General features: G+C 65.2%; 2 protein-coding genes and 2 pseudogenes across 2 annotated transcripts, besides 12 other annotated features; all 4 read right to left on the reverse strand.

The window, feature by feature from the left end:
• Tco025E_04735 (hypothetical protein) lies at positions 1-164 on the reverse strand (annotated as a pseudogene).
• A 38-nt stretch (positions 165-202) lies between these two features.
• Tco025E_04736 (hypothetical protein) lies at positions 203-516 on the reverse strand (annotated as a pseudogene).
• Positions 517-945: 429 nt separating this feature from the next.
• Positions 946-975: a microsatellite.
• Positions 976-2,253: 1,278 nt separating this feature from the next.
• Positions 2,254-21,288, reverse strand: Tco025E_04737 (hemagluttinin family protein; the record flags this gene model as incomplete). The annotated part of the gene is made up of 1 exon (XM_029371643.1): positions 2,254-21,288. One exon carries the CDS (start codon positions 21,286-21,288, stop codon positions 2,254-2,256), a length of 19,035 nt encoding a protein of 6,344 aa, XP_029228226.1.
• Positions 21,289-21,390: 102 nt separating this feature from the next.
• Positions 21,391-21,429: a microsatellite.
• A 248-nt stretch (positions 21,430-21,677) lies between these two features.
• Positions 21,678-21,710: a microsatellite.
• Positions 21,711-21,968: 258 nt separating this feature from the next.
• Positions 21,969-22,058: a microsatellite.
• Positions 22,059-22,455: 397 nt separating this feature from the next.
• Positions 22,456-22,486: a microsatellite.
• Positions 22,487-22,690: 204 nt separating this feature from the next.
• Positions 22,691-22,724: a microsatellite.
• Positions 22,725-22,754: 30 nt separating this feature from the next.
• Positions 22,755-22,791: a microsatellite.
• A 110-nt stretch (positions 22,792-22,901) lies between these two features.
• Positions 22,902-22,925: a microsatellite.
• Positions 22,925-22,955: a microsatellite.
• Positions 22,956-22,981: a microsatellite.
• Positions 22,982-23,232: 251 nt separating this feature from the next.
• Positions 23,233-23,254: a microsatellite.
• Positions 23,255-23,265: 11 nt separating this feature from the next.
• On the reverse strand, positions 23,266-24,405 carry Tco025E_04738 (putative mitogen-activated protein kinase 3; the record flags this gene model as incomplete). The annotated part of the gene is made up of 1 exon (XM_029371644.1): positions 23,266-24,405. The coding sequence occupies one exon, from the start codon at positions 24,403-24,405 to the stop codon at positions 23,266-23,268; it is 1,140 nt and encodes a 379-aa protein (XP_029228227.1).
• Positions 24,406-24,511: 106 nt separating this feature from the next.
• Positions 24,512-24,534: a microsatellite.
• Positions 24,535-24,681: the final 147 nt, after the last annotated feature.

Consider the following 24,681-nt stretch of genomic DNA (forward strand, 5'->3'; position numbering starts at 1 on the left):
AGCGGAGCAGGCGATGCGGAATGAACCGCTTAGGGATATGTGGCGTCAAAACTTATGGGCTCATTCTCGATACGTGAAAAGGGTGTTGGTGGATAGGGACAGTTGGACGGTGGCCATGGAAGTCGGCATCCGCTAAGGAGTGTGTAACAACTCACCAACCGAATCCACCGGCCCCGAAAATGGATGACGCTCAAGCCCAATTAGTGATTGCCCATTATTCCTTTGGTAAGGGCGGCAAAACTTGAGAAAGTGTAGCCCTTCCGATGTAGATGTGGCGTGGAGGTAAGGACGAAGCTGATGGCGTGAGCCTCAGATGGACCAGCCTCTAGTGCAGATCTTGGTTGGCGTAGCAAAGATCTAACGGAAAATTACTTTAACATGCAACGTTGGATACTGGAGCGGGGAAGGATTTCGTGCCAACGGCACTCGTACACGAGTTGTTCGGATACTGAGCACAACGTTACACCGTTTTGTTAGGAAAGTGAAGGTGCGTCGACGGCATGGGCCTCTCCTCGGAGAAATCTCTTCGCCGTTCAGCTGTCACGGAGCAGGGGGCACAACAGCAGCGAGCTGCCACGCCTCACGCGCAGAGACGCACGCAACGGCCTCGTATTTTCCTTCGCGCCCTCATTGTTTATCATTAGTACTATTTTGTCTGTGTTGGGAGAGGGCCGTGGCCGCCGCCAAGAAGCAAAAAGGGGGGCTGTGAGTTTGTGGTGGGGTGCACTTCGCTGCGGAGCTCACTTGGCGAATACGATGGCGCGTTTCACGCCTCGCGCCCTTCTTCCCGGCTTGGCTTCGCAGCCGCCTTCCCTGCATCTCTGTCTTCCACGCATGCGTGAACGCATCCGGTGCCGCTTCTTCCTTTTTTGCTGGGCAAAGCGACTAGCGACTGGCGACTGTGCCCAGGGGCAAAACCCCAAGGAACACACACACACACACCATGAAAAGATAAAAAAGAAAAGAAAAAGAAAATCAACGCATTGAAGCGGCGCACACGCAGACGCGGAAAGGGAGTAGGAGCAGCCAACGGAAAAAAAAAAGTCAGAAAAAAGGACTGGCCCAAGCGTGAGGCCGGTGTTGCTCGTATTCCTACGGAGAGAAGGCGCAATAGCGATGGGGGTGGGGTGGGGGCCCGGCGTGCGGCGCCCCGCGTCTCAATTCTAAAGAGACTTCACCCCCCGCCCCTCCCACGCAGGCGCGCGTAGAGAGACAACATCCAAAACGGCGTTTTATGACCACCGGACCCTCGCAGTGAGGTCCGGAAGCAACACACTCCGCAGCACCTACCCGCCCCGCGTCAGGGAGCAGCAGTCGCCGTGGTGTGAGTAGTGGCGGCGGTTGGACAAAAAACAAACCGCAAAAAAACAAACAAACAACAAGAACAACAACAAAAAAACACAAATAAAAACAAAGCAAAAAAAAACACTTGTGCTACCCTCCAGTGCGGTTTCGCCGCAAAGCAGTAAGCAGGAACAAAAACAGCAACACGTAGACTTCATCAGATAACAGGCGGCGATAAAACAAATATGCCTCTACTGTTATTAGCATTGTTGTTTTTCATTTCTTTTCAAGATCTGGCCCCCATCTACTCGCCCGTGACATCCGGAGGCCTCTACCGAGTTGCGCCTCCGCCCCGAAGGGTTTTGGCGGCCCGTTGCCGCGACGCGTGGGGTTGCGCGTCGACCCCCTCCTCCCTCCTTCCGCCGCCGCCGCGGAAGCAGAAAGCGCAGACAAGAAAAGCAAACACGAAGGGAGACAAATGAAGGTGAGGAGGAAGAAGAGCGCAAAAGGCGGCCAAAGGCGGCGGTGATGTGGTTTGCCCGCCGCATGACTCCATCCGAGCTTTCCCCCCCCCCTCTCCTCTTCCCTGTCTTTTTTATTATTATATCGTTTCTTTGTTCCCCCGCTATGTCGGTGTCTTTGCCTCCTCCTCCTCCTCTCATACACGCAGATAGAGGGAGGGAGGGACACGTACGCAGTTACGTGGAGTTGTTGATAATGGTACAAAAAAAAAAGTGTGCCAACGAACCTGATTGCATCCTGCAAGAAACGTAGTATATATCGCTGGATGTATGCATACGCATATGTCAAAAATACGTTGTCCTTCATTTCCTGCATTCTCTCTATCCGTCTCTTCCTTTTTCTTTCTTAGTTAAAGTTATTTCGTATTTATTTCCTTTCTTTTTCGCCTAGCTTTGGATTCACGGTCGCTACCGCAGCTAACGAAAGCAGAAGCCGTGGCGTTGCACTCTATACTTCCCCGTTCCTGCTGTGACCGTTTGCCGCGGGCGGCTGGCTCACCATCGGCCGGGAGGTGTGCCCCCGCACAAGAAACGGTCCCACCCACTGCGCGTTTTCGCCGCCGCCTTCATCAGCGGCCGGGGCTGTGGCGGTCGTCGGTGCTGCCGCCACCGCGGCGGGCGGCGGCGCCTCCATCGGCGGCTGCTCTTGACGCGGGTGGTGCAAGTGTTGATACGGCCCGGAGCGGGGCTCTTCTTCCGCCGCCCGCACGTGCGCCTCTGTGGGTTCCACAACGGCCCCAATAAGTGGAGCGGGGTCGTCGTCCCGTGGCGGCAGCGGCGGCGGGACGGGCGGAATAAAACGCGCCATATCGTCCTCGCTGGAGTCGGTGTCCACGACGGGGGGGCGTGGCTCCGGTCCACGCTTCCCACGGCGTTCCGGCTTCTGCAGCTCCGCGGGGCCCACGTGCCGCGCCATCGTATTCCCGTTTCTGTCGAGCGCGACGTCCGCGGAGTAGACGTCGCGGTCGTTGACGTTGATGCGCAGCTGCGTCTTGTTCCCCCGCGTCTTCGGCGCTGCCGCGGCTCCGTCGGGCGGCTGCGTCGGGGTCGGCAACGAGGACGGCGGGCTTGGCGCCGGCAGCAGCGGCTGCTGCGTCCGACGCGTGTCGCGGCGAAGAAAGCGGTAGTTTGCGCGCGGTGGCAGGTACACGGCCTTGAGATTATCCTGCGGCTCCTCGCGCCGCTTCAGCATGCAGACCCGCCAGATGACCACCACCAGCAGCACCAGCAGGAGGAAGAGAAGTACCACCCCAACAATGAGCAGCGTGGTCCACATACCCACACCACCGCCGGCGTGGTGGTTCAGCACCACGTTGGAGAGCAGCTGCCAGCGTGTGTGCTGGTCGCTGGGCGCAAAGCAGAGGTAAAAAACATCGGCCGGCGCCTTGGCAACGAGCTGCAGCTGCGTGTTAGCGGCGCCGCTGCCCGTCACGCTGGCCTCTGCATCCACGCCCTTGTCACACTCCACCGTCGCCCGCACGCCGTACCTGTTGCGCGGACTCAACCCAGAGCCCGTTAACATGAGAGCGACGCTGCCGCCGCCGCCCTTCTTCGCGTCTATGGAAGTGGCATACACAAGTGTGCCAGTGGCGGTGGCAATGATTTGCGAGAGTGGCGTGAAGGCCACGACCACGCTAAAAAGCTGCGACGCCGCCGCCGGAGTCGTCGCATTCTGCGCCATCGGCGGCGCCGCCCCCGCAATGGCGAGGGTGGGGCCCCACGTGTCGCTGGGAATGGGCTGGGTGCTGCCTCCCTGCGGCATGGTCACCAAAAAGTCCTGCGACACCCCATTCACGGCCATCCCCCCCGCGCGCAGCGACAGCGTGCACTGGAAGGGCCCCACCGGCGTGAACCACAGCTCTGACCCGGTTGCCGCTGACTCGCACGCCAGGCTGGACTCCCCAGGCTGGGGCTCGCCAATCACCGTGAACCGCGACGGACTTCCCTGCATCGGCGTGTACACGCCACTTCCTTGCGCCGTGGGCACAAAGCCAAGGACAGACATGCTCTGCGACACCTCGGCGACCTCCACGTGGAACTCGTAGTCCCCGTCGAGGTTTTCTGGGTAGGCGCCAATGTCGACCGCCTTGTCCGTCCTCTGATCGTCGTTGTATTCGCGGGAAATTTTCATGTACTTGGGCAGGGCCACAATGTTAACCTCCACGTCACCGATTCTGCGCCTCCCCTGTGCATGGCAGGTGACGCTGCTATTAAATCGGACCATCGTGCTGGATGGCAGGTCCGCCGAGTCAGAGGCACACGACAAGGTGCTGCCCTCCTCAGGCTCCGAGCCAATGCGAACAATCACTGGGGAGTTCGTTACAGGCCAACTCTCCAGCGGCGGCGCCGCCCTCGTAATGATGGAGACAAACTGGATCATAGGTTGGTCGTACGGCGGAAAGACGGTAAAGTTGTACCGCGGGAGGCCACTGCTGCTGTGGGCGTCAATCACGACATCCGTGCTCCGCCCCGCGTTGAGCTGCACAGTGTAGGCTGTGGGGGCCAAAGGCGACCTTGCCGCGATGACGCACGTGATATTCGCCGCCGGCTTGCTCTCACCCAGGTCCAGCAGCGGGCGCTCGATAATGCCTACTGGGTCACAGGAGACAGCCGCCAACCCTTGCCTTTCCCCGGCCTTTCCCACAACAAGGTTCGGCAGGCTGGCCCGCAGCCGCACGCCGCCGCGCAGAGTAAACTCCGCCTCCATAGTGTACTCCCCCGCGGTGGAGACCGCGACTACGAAGAAGTAAAACACACTGTAGTTCTTCTGCGTGTACACCGTGCCCCCAGTGAGAAGCTCATCGGCGGCCTTTCCATCCGCCAGCCGTAGGTGCATCGCCACCGTGGCTCCGGGGTCCGAGGTCGGCTCTCCGGCGGCATTCGTGAGGGCCACCACCGGCTGCGGGGAGCACGTCTCCAACGCCGCACACCCCGGCCGGACGGTGAAGGTCGCCCCCGTCGCCGTTCGCTCCGAGACGCTGACAGGGGACGGCAGCAGGATCGGCGTGAAGGACGGCTTCCGGTAGCAGACCGCGTAATTGCCTGGCTGCGTGGGCACCGTGATGTAGAGGCTGGTGGTGCCGTCCGCGCTGACCTTCGACACCGCCGTGTAGTCCCCAAGCGCGCAGCTCGCACCGCCGACGCCCGTCACCGACGGGAGCTGAAGCAGCGCCGCCTGGTCGCTTGCCTGCAGCCCTTTCCCCTGGAACTCCAACTCCAGTGGCGTGTTGTTCAGCGCCACGGACATCACTGTGTAACTCAGCACCGCGGGATTCACGTTAAAGTGGTTTGTCGTGATCGGAAGCATGGGCCCCGTGGACGCTGTGGCGTGAAAGCACAGCGTGTACGTGCTGGGCGTCGCGAACAGCAGTTGGTAGACAATCGCGCTAAAGCCGTAGCCCGCCGTCGAGGGCACAGCCGTGACGCGTGGGGTGTAGCTCAGGTTGCTGCAGATGTCGGCGGGCGGCTCTCGCCCCGCGGGAAGCCCAACTGCCACGAGCTGGTCGTCCTGCGACAACCCGCGTCCCTGCAAAACAACAGTGGCGTTTATACCGACGACCGGCGTCGCGGCGAAGAAGACGGAGGAGACGTTCGTCAACTGCACCACCGGTCCGGCGTGGGAGAGGGGCGGGAAGATGGTCGGCAGCGCGGCATCCTTCGAGATGTAGCAGAGGGCGTAGGCCGCCACCACGTCCAGCCGCGCCGTCCAGACGTCACTCTGATGCGGCTTCGGCCGCAGTTCAATGCGGTCCCCGCCGGTCATGGTCCGTATGCACGCCGCCGCCACCTGCTTCATCGTGGCGGCCGCCTCGGGGTGAATGGGCGTGAGCCAAAGCGTCTCCAGCGCCCTCGCGGCGGCGTCGGCCGGACGCAGCAGCGTAATCTCCACCTCATCCGACGTGAACACAGTGGCGGGCGTGATGGTCCAGTTGGAGGGGTTGGCGGCGGCCGCCTCCACCGTGCCGACGACGCGGGCGCACTCCTCGGTGGCGCCCGCGCCGCAGCGGCCGATGCGGTGGGAGTAGCAGATGTAAAACGTCCCCGCCGTTTCAACGGCGGACGTGACCACAACGTGGCCGCCGGCGTCGAGGACGTCGACAAAGACGTCGCTGGTGACTGCCGGCGCCGTCAGCCCGACGCAGGCCTCCGGGTGCGCCACCAGCACCACGTAGTCAAGTGGCGTGGGGACGACGGTGAGGTTGAACTGAAACGCCTGAAGCGCCGTGGCGGGGACGGGCGCGGCCAGCGGCGGCGGAACCCCCTGCACCACCCGCACCGCGGACCCCGACAACATCGTGATCGCCCCCGCGGCGTAGTAGCAGAGCGCGACTGTGACGCCGCCATCGCCTGCGGGGCCGGTGCGGAGTTGGGCGACGCCGTCGCGAACAACAGCGACGCCGTTAGGGAATTGCGCCGGCGAGGGCGTCGGGTGCACGTAGTAGGGGAAGTCATTGCACTGCTCCACGCTGTAAAAGGCAAGGGCCCCCGCCACAGGCGGCTGGGTGCTCCTAATCGTCCAAGTATCCATCTCGCCGTCCCAGAGGACGTCGCCGCTCTTCGACGCCGTCGCAGCGTAGGGGTCGGCCGCGCCCAGCGCCAGGGCGGCCCCCGGCATGACGTGAAACTGCCCCCCGTCAAGCTTGTAGCAGACCCAGTAGTCGCTCGCAGCGCGGGGAGGGGAGCGGAACACCTGCACCGACAGCGTGCCGTTGGCAACCAGCGGGTAGTACTCGATGCCCGCCGCCGACGCGACCGTCTGGCAGGCCCCATCCGTCTGGGCAGCCTCGGAGGGTATCAGCTTCACCCGATCCGTCTTTCCCCCCTGCGTGTCCGCAATAAGGCCAAACCCCCAGAATACGGCACTAACCAGTTGGTTGCTGCGCAGCGCGGCGGCGGCGGGCACTGTGGTGTAGTTCAGCGGGTTGGGCCCAATCACCACTGTGCCAAAGCCCCAAACAATGCTGCGGCCGTCAGATTTCCAGTAGCACAGCGTGTGGTCCCCGCGCGTCTCGGCGGCAATCTGAAAGAACAAATTTCTCGGCAACAAATCCGTGCGTGAGGGCGACGTGATAATAACGTCCGGCGCCTTGCCAGGGGCGAGGCAGGGGACGTCGCCGGTGTACAAGGCAACTTGGTCGCTCGCCGACAACGCGGCTGCCTCACCGGCGGCAGTGAAGTTGAGTGTGAAGAGTTCCCCCTCCAGCGCGTGTGCCGGCGTCTGCACGACCTCCGCCGGGTCACGCGCGTCGATGACGAGGTCGCCGTACACGCGCGTCCAGACGGTGTCCGCGGCGAGCCTGTAGCACACGCTAAACGTGCCTGTTTCGGTGCTGCTTATGTTTATCATGGCGCTCCTCGCTGTGGCATTTGTCACGGTCCATCCATCGGCGGTGCCCGGGATGGCGGCGCCGGTGCCAAACGCATGCGAGACGATTCCCTTCGGAGGGACGGACGCGTCGGGGCAGGAGCTCGACGTTGCAATGACCTTCACCCGGTCCATCGCACCGAGCGACTTGCCCGTGAATTCGATGTAGTTCAGCTGCATCACCCGCGCTGGCGCGTCCTGCACCGTGAAACTGATGGGATTGGCCGGCTGCAGCAGGACGACGCCGGCGGGAAGATTTGACCAGGAGCCATGCTGCAGCTCGTAGCAGAGGCGCATCTGAGACACGCTCGAGGCATACGGCGGCTGCGCAGCGAAGAGGACACCGGTGATGTCGGTGGTATCCGCCGTGCCGTCGACGCGCTGCCCGGCGTCCGCGGGGAGCGTCCAGCAGGAGGGGAGGTTCACCTGCGCCGCGGCACGGTCCTCGCCGGGTGACAGCGGCAGGGCGTCCGGGTCCTCCCTGTTGCGCACAAACGCCACGCGCAGCAGCTGCCCACGACGCGGCGTGGACGGGCTAACGGCAAACGACGCGGGGTTGGGCCCACCTACTTGCATCAGCGGCCCCACGTCCTCGACGCTGCAGCCCACCGCCCTGTAGCAGGCGACGTATGCGCCGCCCTGCACGGGGTCAAAGGAGCCCAGCACCTGCGTGCGGTTGCCGTAGACGCCGTACGTCGTGGGGTCCGCCACAAAACAGCGGCCGTCGCGGTACGCAAGGGCGGGCGAGAGGTGCAGCGCCGTGGCCGCATCGAAGCTGCCGTCGTACACAGGGCCAGGCGAGAAGGGGATGGGCGGCAGCGCGCTAAACGGCGTTAGAGCCCCGCCCGGCGAAGTTTGTGCGGCAGTGAAGAGCATAAGCACACGCTGCCCCGCGGTGTTGCTGCCCGGTGTCTGCACCGACGCGAGCAGGCGCGGGGCCACCGCAAACTCAGAGCGGTCAGGGTCTTCGGCGTCGAGCGGGACGGCAAACTGGTTCCCCACGGCGTCCTTGTAGCAAAGGCGGAACGTCGTGCTGCCGGCGCCCAGCAGAGCGGCGGGAAGGACAAATGTGGGGCCGATGCTCGTCACCGGCGTTCCTGCGAGCGTCTGCGCCGCATCCCCCACAGTAATGGCGTCCGAGACCGTTTGCGTGTCGTTGGCGTAAATGCACTGGTCCGCGCCAGTCACGAAGCGGAAGGTGTCGGTCAGGGTAAAGCCAAACCCGCTGCGCTGCGACGCCGTCACGGTGAGGCACTGCCCCAGGCGCAGGCACCCGGTGAAGGCGCCGGTCGGCGTCGGCGCCGTGAGCTCCAGTCCTGTGCAGACAGGGCTCCAGTTGGCGGTAGTGCTGTGCGCCCCGCCGATGCGGTAGCAGATCTTGAACTCCCCCGCACTCGGGGCAAAGGCGATGACGGCGGTCTTCTCCTTGTCCACGATGCTGACGCCGGAGAGGAAGACGGCGCTGGCGTCGTCGATGCACGGGGAGGACTGCGGCACCACCCGCACCGCGTCCTCCGGCCCGCGCAGCCCGCTCGTCTCCTCGGTGCTCACAATGATGGTCCGCAGGTACTGCATCGCCCGCCCGCTCGCGCCGCCGCTGCTGCCGGGGCTCGACGTCGACGGCGGCAGCTCGCACTTCTCCACGGCGGCGGCAAGCACATGCAGCGTGCCCCGCACCGGGGCCCAGGTGCCGCGGCTGAGCTTGTAGCAGACGACATGCTCGCCGAGTCCGCGGACGGGGTCGAAGGTGACATCCACCAGGGAGGAGCGCGTCACGTTGCTGGGCGCCAGCACCGGCGCGGGGACGGTCGCGAAGGAGGTGTCGTCCGCCACGAAGAGGCGCATCACCGTCGCGGCGGGGGTGTGGTCAATGACGGCCTCCACGCAGTCCTCCGGCGAGGCGACAAACGTGACACGGTCCCCGGCGCCCACCACGTCGTCCGCCGCGGAGGAGATGTGCGTGAAGGTCAGGCGGAGCGTTTGCATCGCGCGGATGAGGTCGGGGGCGCTGGGGAGCGTCGTCAGCGCCATGTACGGCCGCACCGAGAACGTGTTCGACGACGTCGCCGGGAGCACCGTGCCGACGCGGGCGTAGTAGGCGGAGAGCGTCGGCGAGAGCGCACAGACGATAAACGTCCCCGGCGCCTGCGTGTATGGGTAGTTGAACTCAAACACGTACAGCGTGGCAGACGCCGCGGTCATCGTCCCACGCAATGGGAACGCCGCGGGGTCGTCGCAGACGGTGAGCGGGTCCACGTACGTGACGAGCCTCACATCGGTGACGGGGTACTTTGCCATGGCGGGGTCCAGCGTGAGGCGCAGCTGCACCGTTTGCCCCACGTAGGTTGGGTCCGGGCTGGGGACAAACCAGCGCGGGGAGGCCTCCAGCGTCGAGATGTAGCACTCGCCCGACCGCGCCTGCAGCTGCGCGCAGGTGCAGACGGACCGCGCGACGCCGTCGTGCGTGTAGCAGATGAGGTAGCGCTCGCTCACCATCGCCACGGGCCACTCCACACCGTACGTCACGCTGGTGTCGGTGCTGCCCACGAGCCGGGCGCGGCCCTCGACAAAGTCCGGGTCGTACCCACTGCCGCAGCTCGTCGCACTGGTGCCGAAGAATGAGACGCGCCAGCTGTCGTGCGCCACCTCGACGCCCGGCTTCTTCTCGAAGGTGATGTTCTGCTCCTGACCCACGCGCACGCTCGCCTGCTCGACGCAGCGGATGTCGCCCGCCACGACCTCCAGCGCCGGCAACAGCAGCGCCGCCGTGGCGTCGGCGAGCCGGTAGCAAACGTTAAACTCGCCCAGAATGAGAGAGACCGCCGGCTTTGTCGTGACCCGCGCCGCCGTAGACGCCGCCGCGTTGAACTCAAACACAATGCATTCTGTGCAGTCGGCCGGCGGGACACCGCAGGACTGGCTCGGGGGCGCCGCCCAGGCAGCGTCGCCGGAGGCATCCAAGCTGCCGGAGGCGTCCTCAAAGTGCAGCACAAACGGCTCAGCAAAGACGGGCGACGCGCCAGTCGCGGAGCTCCAGCTGCCGGGCGCGAGCGGCAGCACCTGCAGAACGCTCGTCTCCATCGAGCCCCCCACGGGGCTCCACGCCTGCGCGGCCGCACTGTAGTAGCAAATCTGGAACTGCCCTGCCTGACTGAAGCTTCGGTACGCAAACGGGTCCGTGTCATCGATGAGCGTAACATTCGCCGTCTTTGCCTCCGCGTCAGGCACCACCGGCACGGCCTTCGGAAAGCCTGGCGCAGGCTGCAGCTGCTCGCACGCTACATCGGCTTCCGGAAGGGTGACGCGGACGCGGTCCCCCGCGCTGGGCGCCTCTTCGAGCTGAAACGTCAGAGTCACCTGCTGGCCCACGCGCGGCGGGTTGGGGAAGGGCCGCATGGACGACGGGTTGGGGCCCCCCACCACGACCTCCTGCACGGCGCCGGTGGCCGTCAGCGCCACATCCGACCACGGCGCATCCCCGTAGCGGACACACACGCGCGCCGGGCCGGCGGTGCGCCACACCGCAACTTCGAGCAGTGAGTCGTTGACGACCCGCAGCAGCGGCTCCTGCACCTTCGCCGCGGTGAAGTTCTGGCACCACGATTCGGGGCTGGAGTCAAGGGCGGAGATCACCGCCGCCGCCGCCAGAGTCCCCTTGCCGTCGGCGCCGTGGAGTTCGATTTGCACGTGCTGCCCAACGCGGGCGAGGCCGACGGGCGGGCTAAGCGTCAGGTTGTCAGGGACAGGGCTGACGAGCGCGAACGGCGTCCCCACCTCACTCCAGACTTCCCCACGTCGGTAGCAAACGAACAGCTTCGCCGGCACCGTCTCGATAAACTGGGCCACCAGCGTCAGGGCGGTTCCCTGCTTGCTGCCGGGGGCGGCGGCGAGAGCGCTGGCGCGGCGCACAGCCGCGGCAGAGACGGGCGGCCACGTCCCACTGCTGGCGCATGACGCATCGGTGAAGACGACCGCGTCGGTGGCGGGGTCAAGGCCGGCGCCGGTGAGCGTAAGGCGCAAGTACTGCCGCTGCCGCGCCTCCGCCGTGGAAGTATTTATCACGTACCCGCCGGGGTTCGGTGCCACGAGCGGGAGCAGCCGCGGCACCTCCGCCACGGTGGCCCCCGCACGCACATAGCAGACGACCACCGAGCTTGCCGTGAGCAGCGGTGGGAGGCTGAAGATGTACGACGGCTGCGTTGGCCCGGCGGTTGTCAGCACCACCGAGGTCGCATCGTCGCAGGCGTGGTTCGTCTCCAGCACGTCGCCGGCGTACTTCACAATAAAGGCGGTGTCCCCGTCGGCGGCGCCAGGGAATGTCATGCCAACGTGAAGCATGCCACTAGAGACGCTGGCGGGCACCGTGGCGAAGCTGGACGGGTCCGCGGGGAGCATCAGCGACGGGTCGGAGGGAAACGGCACCGTGACAAACTCATCCTGCCCACCCTCGCGGTAGCAGAGCGTAAAGGACGTGGGGAAGCTGCTCAGGGGCAGCGCCCCGGGGCCCAAGGAGGGCACGTGCCCGCGCCAGACACTCTCGTTGGCGGTCACCTCCGCCACGAGGGAGGGGCCGGCGAGGATGCCGGCTGCCTGCAAGGCGGGGGTGTCCCAGCAACGGCGGTCCACCGTCACGAGCATCGCCGCGTCCTCCGTCGTCGGGGCGCGGTGGAGGGAAAGGAGGAGGACGTCGCTGCTAACCTGCTGCTGCCGCTGCTTCTCCTCCTCCTTCTCCCTCGCGTCTTCCCCCGTTGACGAGCTATTGGCCGGCGAACGCTCAAAGCCCGTCACGGTGAGCAGCAGTCGCTGCCCCTGATACGTCGGCGTTGGCGCCACAGCGTCGGCGTCCGGGGCGTTCTCCGCCGGCCGCAGCGGCAGCGCCCCCACCTGCGCGTAGCCGCTGTCAGACACACGGTAGCACACGGCGTAGGCGGCGGTGTCGTCGAAGCCCACCCGCAGCGCAATCTCCCTTTGCGTTTCCGTGGCGTTCCCTTCCGGGGTGCCGTACGGCAGCACCGCGGCGGCTCCGTCCCAGCAGCTGCAGCCGGCGCAGGCAATCATCGCCGTGTCGCCAACGCCGCCGGCGTAGTCAAAGGTGACCACCGTCGCCCGTGCCCGCATCGGCGTGTTGCTCGTCCGGTACTGCGACGCTCCCCCGGCCTGCACCTCCAGCGCCGCCGGCATGAGCGCGTAGCCGACGCTGCCGTTGACGAGATAGCAGACCGCGTAGGGGCCCACGGCCACCGGGGCGGCGAGGGGGACGTAAAAGCGGCTGCGCGTCCCCTCCGCCGCAACGTCGCGAAGCGACCCAAGCGCCGTCGCGTAGCTCGCCTCGCAGTTCATCCCCTCCGGAAGAATAAAGACGCGGTCCTGCGGGGTCAACTCCACGCCGTGGAAGGTGAGCGTCGGGCGCGTGCCGAGGCGCGGCACGAAGTCCGTGTCGTACTTCTCCGGGTTCGTGTTGCCAACGAAGAAGACGGCGAGGCGCACCAGCAGCCGCCCCGCGCGGCGGTAGCAGAGCGCCATCACGACTTCCTCGTTGAGGGGCTGCGTAAACTCCAGCTCCATCAGTGTGGCGTTTCGAAGCGTCTTGGTGTACACGGCGGAGGCCAACTGGGGCGGGGCGAGCGTCTCCCCGCACCGCTCGTCGCACCGCTGCGAGGCGTCCACGACGTACACGTCATCCTTCGCCGAGAGCCGGTCGCCGTAGATCTGCATCGTGAATTGCGCCGTCTCCGGCTGGATGAGCCACGGCTCCGTCGCCACCTGCGCCGGGTCCTGCGGGGCGACGTCGAGGGTGGAGGGCGCCACCACGCGCGCCACGGCGTCGGCGGCCAGGCGGAAGCAAATCTCGTACCGCGTCGCCGCGCGGCCGCCGGGCAGATGCGCGAGCCACACCGCCAGCCCCCTCCCCACGAGGGTGAGAAGCACCGGGTGCAGCACCCCCGGCGCGGTGGCGGCGGCCGCGGCGCCGCAGCTCACGTTGGGCGGCAGCAGCAGAAACTCGTCCTGGGCGGAGAAGGCGAGCTTCGGGTACGCGGCGGCGGGAAACGAGAAGTTAAGCGTCACCGTCTCCAGAAAAGCGGGGTGGCTCTCACACGCCACCGCCTGCGTCGGAAGGGCGGGGTAGATGGAGAAGTTCAACAGCTGCCCCGCTGTGTCCGTCAGCAGGGCGTAGTTCGCGTCGCCCGCCGCCCCTTTGCGGTAGCAGAGGTAGTAGTCGCCACACGAGGCGTCCGTGTCGCCGGTGAAGAGGTTGAAGACGGTGGCGGCGCTTGTGCTCACAGTCGCGTTGGCCTCCAGCGTGAGGGAGGCGAAGGCCCCGCTTGGGGCCGCGCACGGGTTGCCGCTTGACCCCTGACTGACCGGAACGAGGCGCACGGTGTCCTGCAGGCCCAAGCTGGGGCCGCCGCTGCTTGTAAACCGCAACGCCACGTGATTCTCAATAAAGGAGTACGACGGTGCGAAGCTGCACGGGTCGCACGGCGCCACGGTGAGGGTGCGGCCGTGGGCGATGCGCGGGTCCCCCTCGGCCGCGTGCGGGCCCAAATACAACTGGTACTCGCCCGCCGCCGGAAGTGCGACGGTGAAGGTGTTTGCCACGGTGGTGTTCTTCACGTAATACACCGGCTGCACATACGGCGGGTTTGGCGTGCAGAGCTGCTGCGGGGCGGGCGCGAAGCCGACGTAGTTCACCGCCACGTCTGCCGCGCTGCTGGTAAAGGCCAGGACAAACGGCTCATACGGGCGTGGCGCGGACGGGGTGACTGTGGGACCCGCAAAGGGGCTTGCGACAAACACGGCGGGCTCAAAGAGGTAGGACGGGGGAGGCACGCGCCGCGGGACCTCCGCCCACGCACCGCGCTTCAGTCGGTAGCACACCGTCACCTGCGTCGTCGTCAGCGCGCAGAGTTGGTACGTGGCATCGGTGTCGTTGCTCATGGCCGCGACGCGCTCCAGGAGCCCGATGTCCGGACTCGCCGCAGCTGCCGCAGAGCAGTCAAACCCGGCGACGCCGCTGCCACGTTGCACCAGCCTAATCTCATCCGCGTCCGTGAGTAGGGCGGTGTTGGGGCTGTCGCGGATGCGCAGCTGACCCACCTCCGCCGCGTAGAACGGCAGCGGCTGCAGCACGTACGCGTCAGGGTGCGGCGGCCCGACGCTAAAGCTGTGCAGCTGCGAGACCCACACCCACGCGTCAGCCAGCGCAGCGCTCTGGTAGCACAGGATGAAGTCGCCGGTGGCGTTCACCCGCGGCGTGTACTGCGCCTGCGTGGGGCTCACCGCGTCGACCTCGCTGCCCGCTGCCCCGTGGATTTCCTCGGCGTCGGCGTCCGGCGCCGCCGCCGTGCAGCTGGCGCTGTAGTTCGCACTCGGCGTGTCCCCGGTGACCGCCACGAGCTTCACGTGATCCGCGCTGCTCAGGACGTTGCCGAGGATGGTGATGTTGAGCAGCTCGCCCATGTACGCCGGGGACGGGGCCACCGCGTAGCTCTGCGCCCCCGTCAGGCCGACGGAGAAGACGAAGCCGCCCGCCGCGTTTGGCACCGCGAAGGACGCCGTGGCGTCATAGACGCGGAAGCAGACGTAGAAGTACCCCTTCTCCTCGATGCGGGGCTGCACCGTCGCGTAGGTGTCGCTCTCCGCGGTGAAGCTGTCAAACCGCGTCGCGCCACCGCCGGCGGGGGGCACCCCCGCCGCGCAGTCCGGCGCCGCCTCCCCGTCCACCACCTCCGCCGGGGCCACAAACACCTCCGCCACGTTCCCCGTCACGGTGGGGGCGAAGATGTCGTCCAGCGCCCGGAAGGCCATCTGAAAGGGCGCCCCCACCGCAATGATCTCCGGCACAACGTACATCGTGGGGGAGGGGTTCAGCACCTGCAGCGCGGCGGCGTGCACAGAGGCGGCGTGCTGCGTAGCGCCGTGGAGCTGCAGACACAACTGAAAAGGGCCAGCGCGCGGAAACGGAAGCAACATGAGGCCCGTTGAAGGCTCCACCTGCAGCGTCGTGTCCAGCAGGACGACGCCCTCGGCCGGCGTTCCTGCCGCCTCCTGCGCCGTCGGGCGGTAGCAGTCATCCACAACGCCGCCTGCAGCGGTGCTGTTGGCGAAGAAGAGCTGGGAGAAGTCTCCGACGACGTAGTCGCCGCCGTACGTCGGCGTCACGACAGTCGACGGAACCCACGCCCGCGGGTGCTGCGGGTCAGTCGCGTAGGTTGTAATCGGGGCCTCGCTCACCCGCACCGTCGCAGGGGCCGTCAAGTCGCCAATCATCTCGTAGTTGTAAAACGCCTCCCCTTCGTGCCGGCCCGTCCGCCGCATGCAGACCACAAGCTCCTTCGCGCCGGTAGCCAGGACGAGGTTCAGGTAGGGGGCGACGATGCCGGAGGGGTTCTTCACCACCACAGGCTTGTATTGAAACGCGGCGGGAATGGTGGCCACCTGCGACGCAGGCAGCGGCGCGGAGCAGTCGCGCTCGGTCGAGAACAGCACCGCATCCTTCTCGCTGGCGGCGCTGTCGTAGGAGAGGACGGGGTCCAGCGGCACGGACGTGTCAAACATCAAATAAAACCTTTCCCCGCTGAAGACGTTGACGGGGCCGCCCGTGCCCTTGAAGATGCCCTTGGGCGACTGCAGGGGGTAGATGGTGAGCAGCGGGGGGCGGTCGACGCGCACCGGGGCCCCGTTTCGGGTCGACGTGTAGCAAACGATGTACGTCCCCTCCTGCGTCAGGCTGGCGGCGATGGTCCACGTCGTGCTGGCCCCCGCCTTATCGAGCTCCCCGCTGACCAGCGCGGCTGCCGCCTCGCACGTCGGTTCTTGTCCCCCCGCGGGCACCGCCACCAGCGCGGCGCGGTCCGTCGTCTGCAGGAAGTCGGGCTGAGCCTCGTCGCCAAGAAATGTGATGAGCAGCGTGCGTTCGGCCTGCGGCTGCACCGGGGCCCACGTCCACTCACTCGGTATCTGTGGGCTCAGGCGGAAGTTGCGGTCGACGAGGGTGTCGCGGGGGACGGTGGCGAAGGTGCCCCCGCTGCGCCGGTAGCAGACGGTCAGCGCCTTGCCGAGCATCTGCGCCGGTAGCGTGGCCTCGGCGACGACCCCCACGTGGGCGCCGGCGGAGGGGTCGGGCGCCACCGGATACTCCGCGGCGATGGTGGTGTTGCGGTAGCCGCAGTCGTACAGGCCGCCGTCGATGACCGCCACCGTGTCCGCCGCGCCCACGCTCCCGTCTAGCAGGGGGAATGTGAGGGTGAAGGGCTGGTCGGGAAACGGGAGCTCGGGCCACGCGGTGTAGCCCGACGGGTTCGCCGCGGTGGTGGTCATCGACGCCCCGCCGACGCTCCGCGTGACGCGGAAGAGGCCCAGATCCACCTGCAGGCACAGCGCGTAGGTGTCCGCCGGCAGCGTGAAGCGCGCGCCAAAGTACGGCGGCGCGAGCCGCTGCAGCTCCAGCAGCACCGCGAACTCCTGGTCAAGGCCGGTCTTTTCGTAGTACGGCATGTAGTTGCACTCGGTGTCCGCCGCGATAACCGCCGCCGCCGCGAGGCTGTCCTCCGGGGCCTTGGCGAAGGAAGCGCCCAGCATGAGCGCCTCGTACCTCGAGAGCACGTGTCCCGCGGTGAGGTTGGCCGCGTCGTACAGGTAGTACAACTCCTCCAGCACCACAAGCACGCTGCGCCGCCCCGCCCGCACCACCCCAATCTCCGTCGAGGCGGCCGCAAAGGTGTAGCAGACCGCGTAGTTCACCGCCCCCGCCGCGGTGAAGCGCACGACTCCAACCCACTGCGTCCCATCCGCGCTGACGGTTGCCGTGCCGACGGGAACCGTGACGGCGACCCCACCGCAGGTGTTCCTTCGCACCACCACGGTATCCGCGGCGGTCAGCCCTTGTCCAAAAACGGTGACCGCCGAGTACATCCCGACAGCCAGTGGGTAGCTGTCGAAGGAGGCGTTCAGAGGGTTTGGCGGTAGCAGACGGAGATCCGGCTCCGCCTCAATCGGCACAGGGGCCCAGCTGGTGCCGCTGCGCATGTAGCAGAGGCGCATGCTGCAGGACACCCCGGGGTTGTCACAGAAGGAGGGGTCGAAAAGCAGCCCCTCCCCAAAGCGGTGCGTGCGATCCGAGACAACCCACGTCGCGCCGGTCCCGGCGGCGTCCACCGTTATCGGGTTCGGGTGTATGCTTGGCGCAAACCACAGACGCAGGGTCCCATTGCTTTGCAGCACGTTGGTCGCAAGGTCATGGCAGGAGTAGCCCTTCGTCGTGAGCAGAAAGATCTGATCCTGCGATGTCAGTCCGGTACCCACCAGCGTCAGCGTGACCGCAGAGTCTTGATTCACGAAAATGTCCACGTTGGACGCCGTAAAGGTGGCAGGGTTGGCGGCCGCCACCTCCAGGGCCCCTGGCACCCGGCGACTGTTCGTCATCGCGGCCCCGTAGCAGGCGGTGAAGGTGCCCTGCGGCGGGTACTGACTGGGAAACCCCAACACCTTCGTCGTCAGGCATGTGTCGCTGGCGAGGGTGCCACTCACAGCCACCCAGCAGGAGGCCATGTTGCCCGGCACCAGCCGCAGCGTCCTGCAGACACTGCAGCGCCCGTCGGAGCACGACAACTGAACCGAGATGAGCTGCCCCGCCGACGGTGCCGCAGGCGTGGCGGCAAAGCTTACAGGATCGGCCGCGTCCACACGCAGCGGGGTGGGGGGGCGCTGAACGTCGGAGGTCAGCTCCTCGTAGGCGGCGTCCAGCCGGTAGCACACGCGGTAGTCACCCGCCAGGTTTACCACCACCCGCTGAACGTACGACGTCCCCGTGACGGTCGCGTTGCCAATGGGCTCGACGACGTCGCCGAACTCCGTACCTGTGACCAGATCCAGGCACGTCTTCGTCGCCGGAATGAGCCGCATATCGTCCTTGGTGCTCAAAGTGCGGCAGCTCGCGCCGACGCAGAGCTGCGTGGCCGTCAGCGTGATGGGGCTGCCAACGCGGTTGGTGTCTCCCGCGGTTTGGGCAGTGTAGTACGTGGGCTGCGCCATGCCAACGCTAAGTTGCCCCATGTACGTCGCGCTTTGGGCCCCGGTGACGTTGTAGCAGACGACGTAGACGGAGTCGGAGTCGTAGTTGTCAAAACCCTGCGGGTTCGTCCACGACACGGCGGCGGTGGTGGCCCCGGGAACCAGCGGCACGGCTGGGTACGTCACACGCGCCTTCGCCGGACACTCAAGGCCGCAGTAGCAGCCGGTGCCCAGGTGCGAGACCGCGTCAAAGCGGTAGAAAAACAAGATGTCGCTTTGCGCCTGCAGCGCGGTGGTGTTGGAGGTGAAGTTCAGTGATACGGGCGCGCCGGCGCGGAAGCCGCCGGGCGGCGGCGGCGAACTCGTCATCTCCGACGGCAGGCGCGCCGCGAAGACGAGGGAGCCTGCGTACGTCACACGCCTGCCGGCGTCCCAGAGGTAGCAGAAGTGCACCTCGTCCCCCGTGTGCCGCAGGTGGGAGAGGCTGTACGCCGCCGTGGTGGATGTCGTGCCGGCGCCCGGCAGCACCTGTGCGACCAACGCCGTCTGCACCACCGCACCCGCAGAGGGGCACACGCGGGCCGTGGCGGAGAGCAACGACCCGCCCAAGAGCGCCCGCACCGCATCTGTGTCGCTGTCAAGGCTGGCGCCGTCAAACGTTGTGCGGAGCGACGCAAACGCGACGCGCCACTGCTGCGGGGCGTGGCTCCCCAGCACCGGGTTCGCGGCGGCCGTCACAAACGCGAAACTCGTGGACTCCTCCTGCTGACCATTCGGCAGCACAGGAATGTACGGGTCTCCGCCGCTCGCGGCGCAGAGGATGTAGCTTGTGTTCGCCGCGCCAGCCAGTAGGTTGGCCTTTTTCCCGCTTAACTCCGACACAAAGTCGTCCGTATCCTGCCTCACCTCGCACGCTGTGGTGAGGGCGCCGGCGTGCGTGCAGAACGCCACGGCGCAGGCGTCATCCATGCGCACGAGCTTCAGGGTGCTAGGCAGTATCAAGGAGAGCGTTAAGGTGACGGTCTCCTTGGCGGTGACGGGGGTGTTCGGCACGGCGTAGCGCAGGCCGTAGACGCTCACGTACAGGTCCTGCGCGGGGCACGCGTCTGAGACGGGCGTCATCACCTGCGGGCGTGCGACGGACCAGGTGACGGAGCCGGAGATGCGGTAGCATACCTGCAGGCACTGCTTGCCGGTGCCCACCACGTCGTACTTGTAAACCTCACCGGCCGCCACCTCCACCCCGTTGGCGATGGCGAAGGTCGAGACGGGGCTGCCGTCGCCGCAGGTGGCGCTGCTCGCGATGAAGCGGACGCTGTCGGCGAGGGAGAGGCCATGCCCGAGGAAGGTCAGCGTCCCGCGCTGGCCGGCGTAGAGCGGGTACGGGCTGAGGTTGTAGGTGGGGTTGCGGTTCTGCGTGACGACGTGGCCCCGGACCCGGGCGTAGTTGGCCACCCCCTCCTTGCGGTAGCAAACGTGGAGCGTCAGCCCGAGGTCCGTCGGGGGGTCTATCAGGGCCGTGCACTGCGGGGCGCTGCCGCCGGTGAGCGGGCACTCAAACGTCGTCGTCGCCGCCGCGGCGGCGTCACAGTCCAGGGAGGTGGTCAAAATCGCCGCATCCCGCGCCGCGTCCAGGCCCGTGCCTCTGAAGAAGAGGCTGAGGGGCTCCCCCGTGTAGGGCGACTCCGGGGCCACCGTAAACCCGGTCGGCTGCAGCACCTCAATCACAAAGTCGTCCACCTCCGCCCGCGGATCCCGCAGGACGGTGGACCACAACGCGTTGCCCGCGCGGCGGTAGCACACAGTGCCGCGCATGGCACGCGGGATGAGCTCCGGCGCGACAAAAGTGATGTTCACCACCTCTGCGCTGACAGCCGCGAGCGAGCCAAGCTCTAAGTTCTCCAGCAACGGCGAGGCCTTTGACGCACACGTACTCCCGCCCCGAATGACCGTCAGCTCGTCCTTCGCCGTCAGTTCGGTGCCTCGCAGCAGCATATAGCCCTTCTCACGCGCCTGGGGCGCGGCGGGGGTGAGTTCGTAAGTGAGCGGGTTTGCCGCGGCAAACGTGAGAGGCGGCACCGTCACGGCGGTGTAGGACATTGCCACACTCACGCCACAGCCCACGGCGGCGTCGAAGCAGTAGGGGACGCACACCGCGTAGCCGTTGCGGTCCGGGACGTACGGCACAGTGAAACTGCCCGTGACCGACGTCGTCCCCGCCCCGCGCAGGTCGCTCAGCTGAACGCCGCCGTACGGATTGCCGGCGCAGAGCTGCGGCAGCTTGTCGAGCCCGCCGCAGTCGCCGCCGCCGCCCGCCGCGGGGCACGGGAGGAGGAATATGGTGTTGGCCCCCGTCAGCCCCTGATTGACGGGGCGCCCCGCCTGGGCCGCCTCGCTCACGGCGAGCGACACCAGCCCCAGCCCGCCGGACGCCGTCGGCGGCTGCATCTCGAGGCGGTTGTACACGGCGGGCCAGACCAGCAGCGCGGGGGGCCCGCTGTCCTTGGCGCGCGCAATCAGGAAGGCGGTGCCCTGCGCAATGTAGCAGATGAGGTACGAGGCGTCCAAGGAGAAGACGGAGCTCCGCACGACAATCGTCGCGTAGCCTATCAGGCCGAGGCCGTTCAGCGGGGTGACGGCAAACGTGTTATCGGGGTCCCCGCTGCCGCTGTCGCTGCAGCTGACGCCTGCAACGTCCTTGACGAAATAAACCGTATCGCCGTCGCGGATCCGCGGGTCGCCGATGAACGGGTTGCTGTCGAACCGCATCTGCGCGGTTTGGTACAGTGAGAGCTGCGCAACGTTGGTCGGCACGAACGTGATGGCGGCCTCGGCCACATCCCCGAGGCTCGCCACGCCCAGCAGTAGCAACGCCACCAGCACAGCCACGGCCCGAACGAATGCCGCTGCCGCTGCTCTGCCTCTGCTGCTAGTAACACCGCCACTTATTCCGCTGCTTCCTCTTCTTCCGCTGCTGCTGCTGCTGCTGCTGCTGCTGCCGTTTCCTCTCCCCGGCGCCGGCTGCTCAGTTCTATGTGGCGGGGCACACCCCGCGGCATTCCCGCAGTGGCGTTTCCGCCGTCCAGTACCCCTGTCTCCTGCCATCAAGATCATTTCCACAGGGGGTCGAAGGCTCAGGCACGCCCGCTGCCCCCCAAAGGAAGGCGTCTATAAAAACAGACTACTCCGCGGAAAGCCTCTCGATTCCTCTATGGCTCGCTCCCTCTCTGTCTCTCTATCTCTCTCCCCCACACACAAAAGTCAAACGGCTGGGCGTCCCAACTGGCACGAGCTGTGGCTGGGCGCCGGCCGCTCCGTATGTACCTTCTATGTGTATATATTCTTATCTGCGCAAAGTCCACCGCCGCAAGGAGGCGAAGGAGGGAAAGGTGCAACGCAGGAGCCGCCGTAGAAAGCATGCAGAGAGATGAGCAACAGAGACAACCCTCCGCGCACGCAGGAAGGCGGGCGGGCACGGACGCACCCACTCGCACAGAGAGAGGGAGAGAGAGAGAGAGAGCGAGTGAAGCAGGTTAAACAAATGTGCGTATATATATATACGTCGACGTACGTCAATGACTATAAGTGTAGGTGCGCATGCGTGGGGGGCCTACACGCAGGAGCGCGGGTGCGCCCTCACCCACCCTCGTGTTTTTTCGTCTTCCCTCCGTTGCCTGCTCGTTCCAGCCTAAACCCACGCACGCACGCAGTTTTTTTCTTCTTCTCCCTATGAATCCATTCTCCACCACCCACCACAGCCGCCCACCCTGCCGGCACGGCACGCACGCCGCTGCCGCCGCTCACGCCTCCCCACGATTCCGTTTTTCCCCGCACCTCCGCCTCCGCCGCCCCTGTCGCCTGCGCCCCGGCGCTCCCGCTGCGGCGGCACAAATAATTGGGGCGGCACGCACGCTCTCCTTTTCGTTCTCTCCCTCCTCTCTTCCCCGCCACCCACAGTCGCCCCGCCGCCCGCAGAGGGAGAGAGGAACAGACGGACAAAAAAAGAAAAGAACCCCCCCCCCCCCGTGCAGCCCCCACGCGCAGATTCTTCGCTCCCGCCGCCGCCCCGGACGCACACACACGGAGGCGGCGGCGGAAACCAACGGCTGATGCCAGCGGCGGTGGAACGCGAGGCCCGCCGGGGGTACGCCGCTGCGTGCGTGTGCGTGTGGCCGCGCCCCGTTATCCCGGCAGCCGCAGCGGAAGCCTAAAGGCGCTCAAAAGTGAACGAGAACTTAAAAAAAAAGGGTGCCCCGCAGTGGGGAATTCAGCTTCCTTTTATTTTGCTTTACTTTGACTTTTATTCCCCCTCCCCCCAACTTCCGCCCGTGTGCCCCGCAACACTTCCACGAATCAAACGCACACACGCACGCACACAAAGAAGGGAAAAAAAAATGAAGGGGGAGGGGCGAGAAAGCCGCCAAGCAGCAACCAGAAGAAGTAGAAGCGGATTTTTCACTTCGATCCCTCCCCCTCCCCGCATCCCGTTTAGTTCCCACGGTGGGTGTATATATATACACATACATGTATATATATATATACCTATTTGCGTTTTTTCCCCCCTCCTCATGTTGTTTTTTTTCTGTTTTTGTTTTGGTTTTTTGTTTTGCTTCAGCGCTGCGTCGCCGCCTCGCCCCCCTCCCTCTCGCCCACACGCACGCAAAGAAAAGAAAAGAAAAAAGAGAGACCAGAGGGGGCGAGGCGGCGGAACTGCGACTCCCCCACCCCACCACCACCGCCACTGCTGCTACTGCTACTACTACCGCTGCTGCCTGTAGTGCCGTCTGGCGGCTGCCGCGCCAAAACCGGGGGGAGCGCACAGAGCGCAGACGCCAGAGTGACAGCAACAGCTCAATAGACACACACACACACTGAAGCAAAAATGACGACAAAAATAACCTAAGAGCCAACAAACAACACCAAGCGACAAAAAAAAAAAGTACACCTGCACAGCTGTGACCCAATACATACAGGCATATATACAAATATGCATGTAGGGAGCGAATGGGAGAAAGAGAGGAAGGAACAAAGAGAGCGAGCAAGCTCCAGATATATATATATATATATATATCTTGGGTGGGATTAAGTACGCACCTGCTCTTGCAGTGTGGAATCGGTAGACGGATGCGTGGCCAGTTGTGGGTTAAAGGCACAAATCTCTTCCCAGAAGGCCTGTCGCAGGGCCGCGGGGCCCATCTCCTGCTGCTCGTAGGGCCAGGAGAAGAGCGTTGGGCAGTCCGGCTCGTCCTGTTCATCGTGCAGAGGCGCCAGGAAGGGGTGCTGCAGCAGCTCCGCTGCCGACTTACGCTTGGCTGGGTCAAGTTCCCACATCTTTGTGAGGATGTCAATCGCATCCGGGTCCGTCAACCCCGGCACCAGCTCCGTCACATTCAGCGAGCCGTCGGGGAGGCCCTGCAGCTTGTCCAGCGCCTCGGGGTTGTTGACCATCGCACTCGGTGGTTTGCCAATGTGCGTGCAGATGAGACGCAGCTGGTCCATCGTGTTGCGGCCACGCAGCACGGGCTTGCGGGTGTACATCTCCGCCATGATGCACCCAACGGACCAGATGTCCACCGCCGTGGTGTAGTAGTTGTTCTCCAGCAGCAGCTCCGGTGGCCGGTACCAGCGTGTGATGACGTAGTCGGTCAGCTCATAGTACGGCATCGTGACATTTCGTGAGAGGCCAAAGTCAATAATCTTCAGCTCGCAGGAAATGTCCGTGACAAGGTTGGCCGGTTTGAGGTCGCGGTGGGCAACGCCGGCGCTATGCAGGTACTTCAGCCCACGCAGGATCTGGTACACAAAGTAACGCACATGGGCGTCGGTCAGCTCCTGCCGGGACCGCAGCACGACGTTCATGTCCACGTCCTTCAGCGGGGTGACGATGTACACGTCGCGGAAGTCGCTGTAGCTTTTCATGGGCGGCAGGATGTCCATGACGTGCAGGAGGTTCTCGTGTTGAAAGAAGCGCATCATCGCTATCTCGCGCAGCACGCGCTTGCCATCCTCCAGGTCCCTGAACACGTCCCGGCACTTCTTGATCGACACCTTCTCCTTCGTCTCCTCGTTGAGGCAGCTGCAGGCAATGCCGTACGCCCCCGTTCCGAGTATCTTCAGCAGGGTGTACTTCTTCGGCACCTCAAAGCGGGAGCCGCTCACATTGTACAGCTTGAAGTCGCCCACAATCGTGGGCTCAGAGAGTTCCTGGTTGCTGTGGTGCATCCTCGCCGCCGCACTCTCCTAATGCCTATTCTCTGTCCGTGCTTACTTCGTCCCTCTCTCTCTCCCCCCCCATGCACACAAGCAGAGACACTCAGAGCAGAACGAGCCCCCACCACCGCCACCACCACCGCAGAGAACAGCAGCAGCAGCAGAACGAAGTATCCTTCTAATTCCCCCCCTTTTTGCACAGGCCTTTACTTATTGAATGGAAGGGAGTGGGTAGGAAGGCAATGCGAGAAGAAGCGAAATAAAAGGCGAACACGTGAAAGCTAATGC

The sequence above is a fragment of the Trypanosoma conorhini genome (assembly GCF_003719485.1).
Source record: "Trypanosoma conorhini strain 025E chromosome Unknown Tco_14.4_contig_00252, whole genome shotgun sequence".
Classification (NCBI taxonomy): Eukaryota; Euglenozoa; class Kinetoplastea; order Trypanosomatida; family Trypanosomatidae; genus Trypanosoma; species Trypanosoma conorhini.